The 13564-nt window shown below is 43.7% G+C and overlaps 1 protein-coding gene across 1 annotated transcript; it reads right to left on the reverse strand.

The window, feature by feature from the left end:
- Positions 1–2550: 2550 nt before the first annotated feature.
- Positions 2551–9473, reverse strand: LOC106607332 (beta-1,3-N-acetylglucosaminyltransferase lunatic fringe). Its single transcript, XM_014204196.2, has 7 exons — positions 8916–9473; positions 4475–4523; positions 4070–4172; positions 3803–3953; positions 3427–3678; positions 3229–3314; positions 2551–3086 (listed from the first exon to the last, which is right to left on the reverse strand). The coding sequence occupies exons 1-7, from the start codon at positions 9345–9347 to the stop codon at positions 3020–3022; spliced, it is 1140 nt and encodes a 379-aa protein (XP_014059671.1). The 5' UTR covers positions 9348–9473; the 3' UTR covers positions 2551–3019.
- Between the last annotated feature and the right edge of the window lie 4091 nt (positions 9474–13564).

Raw genomic sequence — 13564 nt, forward strand, 5'->3', positions numbered from 1 at the left:
GTTTCACGTGAAGGGATGAAGGACTCGTCAGTGAAGCTGAGCATGTGAGACAAATTACCAGAGAAAACATCCAGACCACAAAGCCATAATTATAGCTTGGCTTGGTGATATGTAGTGGGAAAAGTTACAGGCCCTTAATGTGTCTGAAGCTGTTTCAAACAGACATCTGTCATCAGGCTCTCTCTCTCTGTTCTCTCCTCTCCAGTGACACATGAAATGATAACTGCCCCCCCCCCCCCCATCTTTATGGAGGTTTGAAATAAGGGTGAAATGTATTATATGACACAAGCATGTTAAAACCATCACTCTAGTAACCGTATCCATATAACCAGTGGCTATTGGTTGGGTAAAACTGTAGAGGAAGGAAGGGGTTCTTTACTGGCACTGGACCCATGTGAACAGCATCAAAATGGCTAAAGTATATAAACTCTTGTACAATTAAGTGGTTAAGTCGCCGATGTGTCATAACGTTGTCTTCGGCACCGAGAGCGGTTTGATCTTTCACTTAGAAAAACAAAGGTTTTATATGAATAACAAATCCGTAAGTGAAGAGTAATGTGATCTCCTACAGCTTTGGCTCTGAACTCTGGTCTGACTCAGTTACAGAAACATTACCTTGGTCAGTCATTTCAAAACCTTGAGGGAAAAGAAATTCTGAGAAGCTTTTCTGCACAATGTTATGAGACTGCATTGGTTGAGTGATGGATGTTGTTGGGTCCATCTTTCAGATCAGGCAGGGTACTGTATGTACAGTAAGAGGGGTACAATGCGTTACCCACAATTCATCATTGCCAAACTGTTTTCCCAAGGCTCGGTGTCACACTGTATGATGAATGATTTCCTCCGTCTTTTGCATAGAATTCTAATGTCTGAAGAAAAGCAGTGGCTCCGTCTGTCAGACACAAATGTCACATCTGATCACAACTTCAGTGGAATTAGGATTGTGACACATGGAGAACTGTGGGCCTGTTTATTTCCTCGCAATCCTTTTCGATCGGAACAATGTCCTTTCCCATACCCAGTGTTGAAGACTAATAAATAAAGTCTGAGTTGTGGCTTTTATGTGTGTCCCGTTAGCATTATAATTTACAAGCTGGGCCTTGGCCAACAATGACTCACAGAGGTTGTTTGCCTAAATGCTTTAGTGAGACAAGCACAGAGCCTTAGACAGTACATAAGAATTTGGGCATTGCCATTTCTAGTCAGCCCTTTTCTTTGGCATGGTTGTGAGAGATGACAGTTTACAATGCTAGTTTTTAAAGGTCATGCCTGGGTGTGCCTTCTAACAGACGGTTACATTAAAAATCATGGCAAGTTATGACACTTTCATCCCTTCTAAATAATAAGGATGTGATTGAATAGGCTGATATTTTGTTCACACACTATCTGTAAAATACAAGGATTATTCCATTCTAACCTTTCTGTAGAAGTAGATCTGTAATCTCATGCTATGAATGGTATGTAATAGAAGACAAAATACAAAACAATTGTTTCTCAGCGGTTATCCAACTTTATTTCAAAGTGTCATGTTCAGGCACCACAGTGGTTCCTATGGTAATAACATCAGGATTTGATTGTAATCCCTGAGAAGCAAACATTAGAACCATCCAGATACTGGAGGATAAATAACAGCCATTTAGCGCAGTTACAACAAGCAGTAAAAAAACATGTCCAGGTCATCAAAGTCATTTACATTCTAATCCTCAATATACACATTTAGCGTTTCAACAAAAAAGCACAGTACACAAGTACTGCTTTATAATCAACATATACAAGCCTACCCAATATGGGTCATTTACAGAGGAACAACACCTCTGTGTGTGTAAACACTGGTGTTGCTCTTGCAAAGCTCAATACAAAACCAACCCGCATACTCACTGAGGAATAAGTTAGACTAGTGTGCATGGCTCTCCATCAATCCATTTTGTGCAAAAATGATCAGAGAGTATTACATGTGTTGATGGTAATCTATAAGGTAAATATAAACTCTCAGTGGAAGAGTTGGAGGTAATTTAGCTACTTCACAAGAGCAAGCAAAAGTTCATTTGAAACCCAGCCGTGCAATTTTTAAACAAGAACATCTTCAAACAAATCAACAGTTGATTGTAACAGAAAAAAATATCAATATCTTTGCTATATTATTTTCCCTGATTCTATCAAATGCAAGGAATGTTCTTAAATGCAATCAAATCTAGAGATATTGATATTTTGGGGGTTATGTCATTACATTGTTGGTTTTGACACAGCTGTGAAACATGTCTAAGAATGTCAATTCATTCATTTAAAACTATCAAATAAGGGGAAAAGTGCTTATTCCTGATACACCTCAAATTTTATAACCTGACGGCACATTCAGAAAACTGCCTTCTGCCAGCTCAAATCATATTAGTAATAACACTGACAAATCATTAACAAAAAGCGCCAAAATATCTTCATATTATTGTTTTTGTCCGGAGTCTTCTGAAATGAACAAAAATAAACTACAATCAAAAATCCCAAAATGAAAACCATTTCCTCCACAATCTCACAAATTCTGACCGTCTGATTATTTCTATAGAACCTAAAAGGATCGCCTTGAATGGCTTCCAAAACCCAGAAGAAACAAAAAGAAATCGAACAATAAGGCAAACAACTCAACGGAAATTCAACAAATTAATCATGTAAAGCTGGCAAAAGGCTTGGATATATAAGTAGTATATTCTATAAGAATTGCAAATACATTTACAAGCAACATTTAAAACAAAGCACTGATTGCCTGCAAAGCCATAATGCTGAAAGCTCCTTCCCACTAAGTGCCTGCCTGGCTCCTCTTCCCCTATGCCAGGGGAGGAAGCCAAGACACCACACAGGAAGGAAATGTCCAAAGGCGGGCCGCACAGCAGCCCAGTAAAACTATCGGAGTACGTGTGCCACAAACAAAAATACAGTGACATCACAGTCCGATACCAAACACGGGTCCCCACCAGCCTTTCAGATACCGAGGCACGGCGGGGACGAGGATACCAAAGGAGCCGGTCACCTAGTAGGCAACCTGAAGCGGGCACCAAGGGGTGTCTGGGTACAGCAAACAGTGCACAGACTTAAACCTGGAACACAAGGAGAGAGAGAAAGAGACATGGAGGTTAGATTAACAGAGAAAAAAAGATACCCTCTTTACAGTCAAAATAGTTCAAGTAGAGTAGGATCGCCATTTGTGTATTAGTAGTCATGCAGAGGGCAATGTCTCACCTTGATGGGTCTTCCTCCACTGGGAAAGCCCCTTTCATATTGATGATGTTCCTCTTGTTCTCAAACATTCCATAACTCAATGTGATCTGGAATAAGCAAAGACAGGAAAGAAATTAGCACCCCTACCCAATAAATTCTGATAAATGCTGAAACTCTATTCTCAGTGAAACGACGGACGGACACACGTGCACATCTCACCTGTTTGTGAAGTTCAGATCTGGACACCTGTTGGAGGTTCTCCAGATGGGAGTGGAAGAAGTTGCTGCGGGTCAGAGGCACCCCCAGCACCGACTCGATGATGTAGCCGATGGTGCAGTCGTCAGGCAGACGAATCTTCTCTGCCGTGTTCATAAAATGGCCGCCACTGGCCCATGGGCTCATCTTCAAAGCCAGGCCTCGGCTCACACAGAAGCCGGCTCCCCCAGTAGCAAACCAGAAGTTTACTGGTCTCTGGGGGGGAGAGAGAGAGAGACCACGAGCATGTTAGGTTGTTATGCAACCCTTCTGAAGCATGTCAAACTTTTTATAACCAATTGAAAAGTTGTTATAAGCCAGGAGGGCTAAGTCCACCTACCATCTTGTCTCCTAGCCTCTCTGTGGCCTCGATGGGCCGGTCCAGGCTGGGCTTGCCAATGTACATGTCCTGGGTGTGGGGGTAGTGGGACAGCAGCTTCACCAGAGTCCTCATGTTAACGTAGTTATCATCATCCACGTGACAAAACCACCTAAGAGGGGAAAACATTGTTAAAGCGTTCTAATATTTCAATTGGAACAATAGTCACTATCAAATCTACAATGACATACAGCCTGGGTAAATTCATCACTTTAAATAGACACTTACTTTTTCCCAGACTCAATGAACTTGTCATACTCCACAGCCATCTTGCAGGATAGAGCTTGGCGGCTGTGTGCTGCTGAACAGTTGGTGTTGATGGCATGACTCCCTGTAGGAACAATGAGGGAGGAGATAGTGAGTTACAAACTAGTACCTTACAAGCTAGCTAATGCAAGTAATTGTAACTATAGCGCTGTTAGAGCCTTTTCCACACAGTTTAACACCATCTGAGACTAAGACTACATGCCCCAGGAGCTCAAAGCAACAAATTCCATGGGGATTAAAATAGGGGCTTGGTTTCTCACTATCAAATCTGGACCTTTAATGTTGAACTAATCCCAGCTACTGTTCAGGTTAAGATAAATATAAAATGAGAACTAAAATGTTTCTAAAAAAAAATCCAAAACTCACCAATTTTCTTCTTCAGCTCCTCATCTTCTCCATCTGTGAAGATGTAGGTCTGAAAAGGAGGAAAAATACATCAGATCACGTTGTGGGAGTGGAACATCCATGAAATCAAAGCCCCTCACAGAACAAGTGGTGGCACAAGAATCAGCTGGATTCCAAACTACAGTATGTCTGATGTCCTTCTTCACCATACATCAAATTCACTGTGATGACCAGCTATCAGCAGTCTTATGCATGTGGAGTTATACACATGGAGTTAAACAAGCCCCACTCTAATAAAGGCCTCTTATGCAATGTCCCCCTCTCTCCATAGCAACTGTGCAGGCCCCCAAAAGTATCCCAGACATAGAACAAAGAGGGAAGCAACCAACCCCCACCACCCACTGACCCCCAAACACACTAAAGACCCAATTCCATTCTGGATCTGTACCCACTCCCTAGCTCCAGCATGTTGACTAGAAATACAAATCGATGGCCATCATACAGATATCAATAGGGACATCCCCAATGATAATTTCAGCACCACCTGTGTGACACAGTAAGGTCTTAGCAGCCAAAGAATAAAGCTGTAAAGGTTAGAATACTGCAGGCTGGTGTTTAGTTAACAACAAAAGGCAGCCTCAGTGGCACACTTAAAAGAGCAGGTAGAGATTAGGAGTTGTTTTATGGTGGGTAGGGCTTAGCAGGTGCTAGGCTGATGAAAGGGCCCCCATGGCCTGTTTGTGTCTGCCGTTGCCTGTTTGTGTGCGTGTCTGCCGTTGCCCGTTTACTTTTCCCCTCTCTTGTGAGACAGCACCTGCCTTATCTCCGCCGCATGCCCCAACACGCCAGGTAGCAGCTCCCACTCAACCCCACACCCTCCCACCCTTTCTCGCTGCTCGCGACCTCCCAACAGCTAATGACAACTGAACCAACCCCACATTCCCACTAATTGATTGCTGCCTCTGACTGTTGAGCAGCAACAGCCATCTGAGATCTGCATCTTAACAGTGGGGCTGGCTGAGTTCATGCCAGAGGGCGATAAGACATTCACTTTTCTAATAACTCCCCTCCCATTTCTATACTTCAGTACTATCTGCCATCGGTGCCAAAGCTTTATCTGATTGGTTTGCACAACAAACTGGGAGCAGATGTTGTGCGATGGATGCTGCAAGGCCCTGGGCCTGTGTTTGTTTAAGGAAGGGTGGTGGTTTCACTGGTAAAGGGATCAGAGGCTGGCGCTGTTTGCTTTAAGTCCCGCTGAATGGACAGCCTAATCACTGAGGCAGCTGCCAGAGCGGCCCGGGTACAGACAGAAAGGGGTCGAATGGGGCTGATGGGGGGGGTCTCACTGCTGATTAGTAAAATCGAAATCTGTGTGTGGTCATTCACCCTCACTTCAAGCCCCTACCCATCCCCCGTTCCCCCCCTCTCTCACCACCCCATACGCTGTCCCTCTTCAATAGAACAATGCCGGGTGTTTTCATGCTGGTTAAAGTCCTCCACTGGGTAAATTCTAACTATGTTTGCTGGTATTTGCATACAGCTGCAGCAGTTAACTAAAAGAGAAGTCTCCAAAGGGCTAAATGGCTTTTGTCTTAACTGAAACATTAAAGAAAAGTAGTCACTCAAACAGAATACTAATTCATTTACCCCCGTAGTTTGATAAATCCTGTCCTGTGAGGAGAATGAACTGTATTTTTTTTTATGATGACTGTCTGAACCACAGATGAGATGAGGGCTGGACTGCACTCCTCCCCACTAAAGAAAGGCCTGGCACGGCCCAGTCTGAGTAGAGCATGGTGCCTGGCTGGCTGTCTCAAGATCCCCAGGAAGGAAGGGCACGGACTACACCCCCCTCCACTCATCTCCCTCCATCAATACCCCCCCCCCCACCCCAATGCCGCTTTCTCCCTTCCCTTTAGCACAGCACTAAAGTCACTGGAGTGTGGACTACAGTACAGGACAGAGAACAGGCCACCTACAGACACAGAATGACACTTTCCCACTCTCTGGCCAGCTGGATATCCATACACTCATTCCTTCATACTGTGAAGGGCTATTTGATTAACTCAACAATGGAGCCAAGTCTTCTTCCAAACTGCCAGACGTACAGACGCTCGTTTTGGGAGGGCTGGCAAATTAATATAATCTCAATTAAAAATGGAATGCATATCAAACCACTATGTCACTGCCAGGCTATCAGCTGTCCTGTCCAGACAACCAGAGTCAATACCTTTCTAATGCCCATTGATGTGTAGTTTAGAGCTAGATTTCAACCTGTGTTTTGTTGCTAGTTATGTACTGCAGAGCCCAGAGTACTACAAGCCAGAGAATGCTGTTGCTGCACAGTTTGTTCTCATTGTTTTGAGGCTCACTCACTAGGGAAGCTGCATTGTTCCAGGGGGGAAATCTGCTGAAACACCGGAAACAAGGGCCTACTATTTGAACAACCCATGCATAATAACAAGTTGTAAAAAAAACCATCATATTTATCATGTTATGTCACAGTACTTTTGCTTACTCACTAACTTATGACTCACAAAAAAATAAAATCTATTGGGCCTTTCACTACAACTATTCTCTGAACCAAATAATTTTTTCCCCCCAATAACTTTAATTTCATGTAATAAAAAACAAACTTCTGACCATAATACAAAATCAGATAAATGATTCTGCCAGACACAGTAAGCCACAGGCACAATTATATCATGGTAATCACAGATTGGATCAACCCTCTCTATTTACATGTAAACATTATCTGATAGCAAGTCCGTTGGCTTAAGGAAACAGAAAGTGTATATCTTGTGCTGGAAATACTAATCATGGCTCTGATCTGCCCAGTGAACCAGTGCACAGTTCTAGTCAGGCTTCACCTGCTGGCAGAATGCCATGATATCTCTACCAGCTTCAGATAGCAGCTACAGACATGACCAACTGGATGCAGTCAGCTGAGCTCCACAGGTGAGCATTATCATATAACCTGGGTGCAGGTGTCCATATGTGCTGGGAATGACCTGATTCCTATGACTGGCATTAGAACCATCCTTTGTTCTCTAACTTCTGGCCACCTGTCAGCCTTCCTCCAGGAACTCCCATTTGTATTGTGGGCCCAGGCTGTCCTTTATGCCTGCACTGGCTCCCACCAGCTGCCTGATTAAACCCTGCTGTTAACCCAGCTCAGAGAGAGAGTTAACTTACATCATCCACTACAGTAAGCGCAACACACTTAATGGCCATGTAAACTGCTACTCCCCAAACTCTATTGACAGCCCATCTTCCTGAGCATAAAAGTTTAAGAACTAGGACAGATGTCAGATAGACTTTCCCTGTATCGGCTGTAGTAAACTCACCACAGACCATTATGAAATGGAGGGAGTTTTTTTTGAATGGGCTACTGTATTTGATAATGTGATGCAACTTGTGTTCAAAGTTCCATTTTAATGGCAACAGACTCCACTCACCCCACTTCCTCTGTATACAAAGAGAGACAGTGTTGCCATGACTAACCTTGCCATATTCAAAACACCCAACACCGAGTGGGGTTTGGCTTGGGATGGAGAGAAGAGTTCTTACAAGAAGGTGGATAAAGAATGTGTGATTGTGCCCGAGGAGAATTTCATTGACTTCTGAAAAATATGCGTGACAACTCTGGGTAGTGGATAAAATCACTTTGACTAGCCTCTGTATCCTCTCGACTACGGCTGTGAGTGCCTTTGTGCACTAGTCTAAAAGAGCTTGGTTCTCAGGGCAGCATTTTCAAACTCAGCGTGCTACTCCCAGCACAAACTTCCCTATAGATGCACCCCTTTGTCCCAAGCATCCCCTTAACGAAGCCCCCGTTTTTCCCCATCCCTTGGCTGCTTGACCCAGACTCAGCTCCCACGTTCCCATGGAGCGGCTGAGACAAGGGGGCTGGGAAAGCTTTTCTTCACCCTTCAGAAAGACGCTTTGTTAGCCCTGGAAAGGGGACAGCACTGGAGCTGCTGCTGTGAGACATACATTGCACCAGGGCATTCACAGGGACACCCAAAAGAGTGGGATAATAGAGAGAGGGGAAAAAGGAGGGGTTGCAGAGTCCTGAAACTGCTCCCTATGTTCTCGGGGGCATCACTCAAGGCAGAATACAAAGTGACAGAGCCTAAGGAACTGAATAATTAAGAGGGTAATATGGACAGTTCAGGAACAAACAGTTCTCACCTGACATGAGTGGGACTGATGTTTCAGTGGGTCAGCAGTAACACTTAACTCTTTGGTGGCTTGTTGTAAAGCATCTTTTATGGGAGAAAATTAGGCCTTTTGCCCATTTTTGTAAAAGCATTGTGTGCTATGGTAAATTGCCTAGACTACGCCTACTAAAAGGAAACCTAGTGAAAATATGTGATTGTTTTATTCTAGGCTATGTCCATGGAGGATTTAAAATGAACCATATTCTTCTGATAATAATGTAGTATTGTTGGCTTACCTGCTGCGTGTTTCTAGAGATCCAGGTATCCAGAAGGAGATTCAGTCGAGACTGATGGAACTTCTTTGTGGTCTTGACAGCGATGAAGATGTCATCTGCACTTATGTCCTCTGCGGGGGAGGCATCTGTCGCTGACTGAGCGGACCCCGCAGGCTTGTCCGCCTCTCGCCGTCCCCGGGTCAACTTGGAAAAATACGCAGAGAATCCTTTTTTTGCCTGCGCCTCAGAGTTGACCTGTTGCTGAACAGCCTTCACTCCGTCCGTAGCCAAGGTGTCCATGCTCTGGAGTGAGCGTGTCCCCATCTCTCTCTGGTTTGGAACCTCGTCTACCTGAACTCTTTGATGCTGCGCGACCACCAAGAGCAACAGAAGGCAGGTGAATCCTGCACTGGTTATAGAGATAACCGTTTTCTTACCATAACTTTTCGACATGCTGATATATTTGAAAACTACAACATGTAGTTGTATACTGAGAATCACGTATATTGAAAGTCCATACAGTAATTCTCTCCAGAATGAACAAAGAAATCAAACAACCTTCCCGTGCGTCTGCATTATTGTAATACAACGCAATTTTGTTCTAGCCCAACTTTATAACCTACCCGCCAAGCTAGCCACGCCTCATGGGCGGTCTGTAATGTGCCATTGCGATCTATTGTGGGGACGCTGAGGAAAGACTCTCCCCCCAGGCGGGATCTACATCGTAGACACGCCCACGATTGGAGGGCGTGTGTGTGTGTGTGTGTGTGTGTGTGTGTGTGTGTGTGTGTGTGTGTGTGTGTGTGTGTGAAATACATTTTTTAAGCCCATTGTTACTTTTGAATTCCTTGCCCGCCAAAGTTTTCACATTCTGCCTTAATAACCTACAACTATTTTCTATAGGCACTTTGCTTGTTCTTGAATCTACTATAGGTAGGCCTTTATAGTCATTTGGTAAATATAACATAAAAATATGTTGCTGTGTGAGCATGTGACGTATAAGTTTGAATAAAGAAATAATATTAGCAGGAGGAGATTAAGGAGGGGATCAAATCCTATGGTTTTCCTTATCAGGGAAGTCCCATGGCAGTTACAGATAAGAGGGAAAGATTTATTCTAAGAAAGCAGCAGGTGGACATTGTTAATGTTTTCAGTTAGCACCTTGTCTGCAGCTGGTGGTGGTGAAAAGTAGCATTTTTCAAATAGGTTTGAATAATTAAGAAGCCTATCTGGTTTTAGTTGGCCTGTTTGTGATTGTCATCAGAGCCTCACAATCTACAAGAGATGATGCCTAATTTAATAAATCTTGATTATATTTAGGCTACTTATACTTATACATACATCCTTGTGATTTTTGGTTTGTTTGGTTACAGAGCAGGCTTCTGAGTTTACAATGATTGATTAGGCCTGCCATTGGAAACTTCCATTTAGAGCCGGTGGATTCTGTAACATTTGGCTACGTTTCACGTCTTACAAATGTCCCTCAGATATAAAAAGTTGGACTCCTCATTGAAATTCATTGTGAATTTATTCAAATTCTGCCAAGTGTGGACAGCTTGTTCACCAGCCAAGCAAATGCAATTATTCTGCATTGACCTTGTAAGGGCTTTAAACAGTTGGCAATTCCTCAGCCCCTGTTATTTAAATTCTGTCTCTCAGCCAGTGGGGTGGCTGACCCCTGGACGTGACATGAGTTCCAGCAGACCGACTGCCCTGCAGCTGGCAGTGACAGGTCTGAATATCTACACTCATTCCCACCAGTCTCAGTCTCAGACCAGAGAATGGCAAATGGACCAATCAAACTATTGGATGAGAATTATAATCTCATGTTTCTCAAAAAAAAAAAAAAAATAGTTTGATGTGAAGAAGCATGTGAATCATGTGAAATCATCTTTTGGTTAGAGGGGTTAGCTTTAAAGTCATATGGAGAATAGTCTAACGGTGACTATCCTTATTTGCAAAGTCATCTAGCTAAAGCCCTACCCCACCACTTCTGTTGTTGAGCTAAGTAAACCAGAGTAAATTGGTATGGATACAACCTTTATACTTCTAGTCCTCTTTTTTTACCTGACATCACAAGGACTGGTTGAGCCAAAAGAGAACACACTGTGAGATGGAGAAGAAGAACCAGTTAGAGAACACACTGTGAGATGGAGGAGAAGAACCAGTTAGAGAACACACTGTGAGATGGAGGAGAAGAACCAGTTAGAGAACACACTGTGAGATGGAGGAGAAGAACCAGTTAGAGAACACACTGTGAGATGGAGGAGAAGAACCAGTTAGAGAACACACTGTGAGATGGAGAAGAAGAACCAGTTAGAGAACACACTGTGAGATGGAGGAGAAGAACCAGTTAGAGAACACACTGTAAAATGGAGGAGAAGAACCAGTTAGAGAACACACTGTGAGATGGAGGAGAAGAACCAGTTAGAGAACACACTGTAAAATGGAGGAGAATAACCAGTTAGAGAACACACTGTGAGATGGAGGAGAATAACCAGTTAGAGAACACACTGTGAGATGGAGGAGAAGAACCAATAAGCCTTTCTCCTTAAATGACCCTTTTAAACAAACTGAAAGGTAGGCTTTTTATCAAACAAAAATCACAAAACGTCGCTGAGAAGTAATCCTTTCACTTCGATTTGTTCCTACGGACAAGTCCTTTTGTGCATCTTTTAAAACAGCTCACAAAAAGGCAGCTAAAAAACAAGTATAAGAAACCAGGGATAGGGGGTTGTCTCCCTGGCCCTCATTCTTCTTGGATCAACAGGCTCTTTCTCCTGGTTCTGCAGGAGATTCGTCCCACCTCTAAAAAGGCTTTTGGTCAGACAGCTCCTTGGACTCCTGGGACAATGACAGTTGTTAAAATGGCGGGTGAAATGTACTAAGTGAAAGTCCTTCTTCTATACCAGCTTTATGCCAGCCATCCCCCTTTTTGCTCCTATCTTCCCTCCACTGACAGCAACAACAGAAACATAAAACCTTCTTTTCCCCTTAAACTACCCACCACATTAAACAGCACCCCATCCCATCCCCGAGCCCTTCTAACGATGTTACCGCTGAATTACAATGAAATGAAATCCCCTTTGTAAAGAGTATCCCACTTCCACCAGAGAGTGCCCACAGACCCACCAATAAACACAACAGCGCTTGATCTTTCTCTGAACATCTCTGGGGATCTGAATAGAGAGGGCCTGGGGGGCCTGAGTGGGGTGGTTATGATTAGAAGGGTGCTATTTATATTCCTCATTTACTGTAGGATGGATGCACAAAGGGGAGGTAAAGCATTCCTGTCAGTTCTGAGGTCAGTTTGAGAAATATTACTCTTGTTTTTTATGTTTGTGTCTAGCCACAAAAATGTCTCTGTCAGACCACTTATTGTTAAGGCCTTGTTCTCACCACGGAAACTTACAAAACACATGCACTCAGCGCTGAAAGATTGCACACTCACTGTTGAAACTGACTACATACAGGTTCACCTTGCTCTGTGCGTCCATAGGAAGCATCTGTACATGGTAAAGATGTTGCATATCGCTCTGGGCAAATCCTGGACTCATATGTTTTCTATTTATTTAATTTACATCTTCGCTTCACATCCCCTTCAGCATTTGACAAAATGTGCTGCTCTTGACTATGAACAGACACATACAGTGCCTTCGGGAAGTATTCAGACCCCTTGATTTGTACACATGTTGTTACGTTACAGCCTTATTCTAAAATTGATTACAGAGACTTGTCCCGAAGCCACTCCTGCCTTGTCTTGGCTGTGTGCTTAGGGTCGTTGTCCTGTTGGAAGGTGATTCTTCGCCCCAGTCTGAGGTCCTGAGCGCTCTGGAGCAGGTTTTCATCAAGGATCTCTCTGTACTTTGCTCTGTTCATCTTTCTCTCGATCCTGACTAGTCTCCCAGTCCCTGCCGCTGAAAAACATCCCCACAGCATGATGCTGCAACCACCATGCTTCACTGTAGGGATGGTGCCAGGGTTCCTCCAGAGGTGATGCTTAGCATTCAGGCTAAAGAGTTCAATCTTGGTTTCATAAGACCATCAAATCTTCTTTTTCATGGTCTGAGAGTCTTTAGGAGCCTTTTGGCAAACTCCAAGCGGGCTGTCATGTGCCTTTTACTGAGGAGTAGCTTCTGTCTGGCCACTCTAACATAAAAGCCTGATTGGTGGAGTGGTGCAGAGATGGTTGTCCTTCTGGAAAGTTCTCCCATCTCCACAGAGGAACTCTAGAGCTCTGTCAGAGTGACCATCCGGTTCTTGGTCACCTCCCTGACCAAGGTCCTTCTCCCCCGATTGCTCAGTTTGGCCGGGCGGCCAGGTCTAGGAAGAGTCTTGGTGGTTCCAAAGTTCTTACATTAAAGAATGATGGAGGCCACTGTGTTCTTGGGGACCTTCAATGCTGCATACATTTTTAGGTACCCTTCTCCAGATCTGTGCCTCGACAATCCTGTCTCAGAGCTCTACGGACAATCAATGATTGGTGGACTCCAATAAAGTTGTAGAAACATCTCAAGGATGATCAATGGAAACAGGATGCACCTGAGCTCAATTTCGAGTCTCATAGCAAAGGGTCTGACTACTTACATAAATAATGTATTTCTGTTTTTAAATTTGCAAAACATTCTAACAACCTGTTTTTGCTTTGTCTTTATGGGGTATTGTGTGTA

The sequence above is a fragment of the Salmo salar genome, chromosome 06, assembly GCF_965601325.2.
Source record: "Salmo salar chromosome 06, fSalSal1, whole genome shotgun sequence".
NCBI classification, from domain to species: domain Eukaryota; kingdom Metazoa; phylum Chordata; class Actinopteri; order Salmoniformes; family Salmonidae; genus Salmo; species Salmo salar.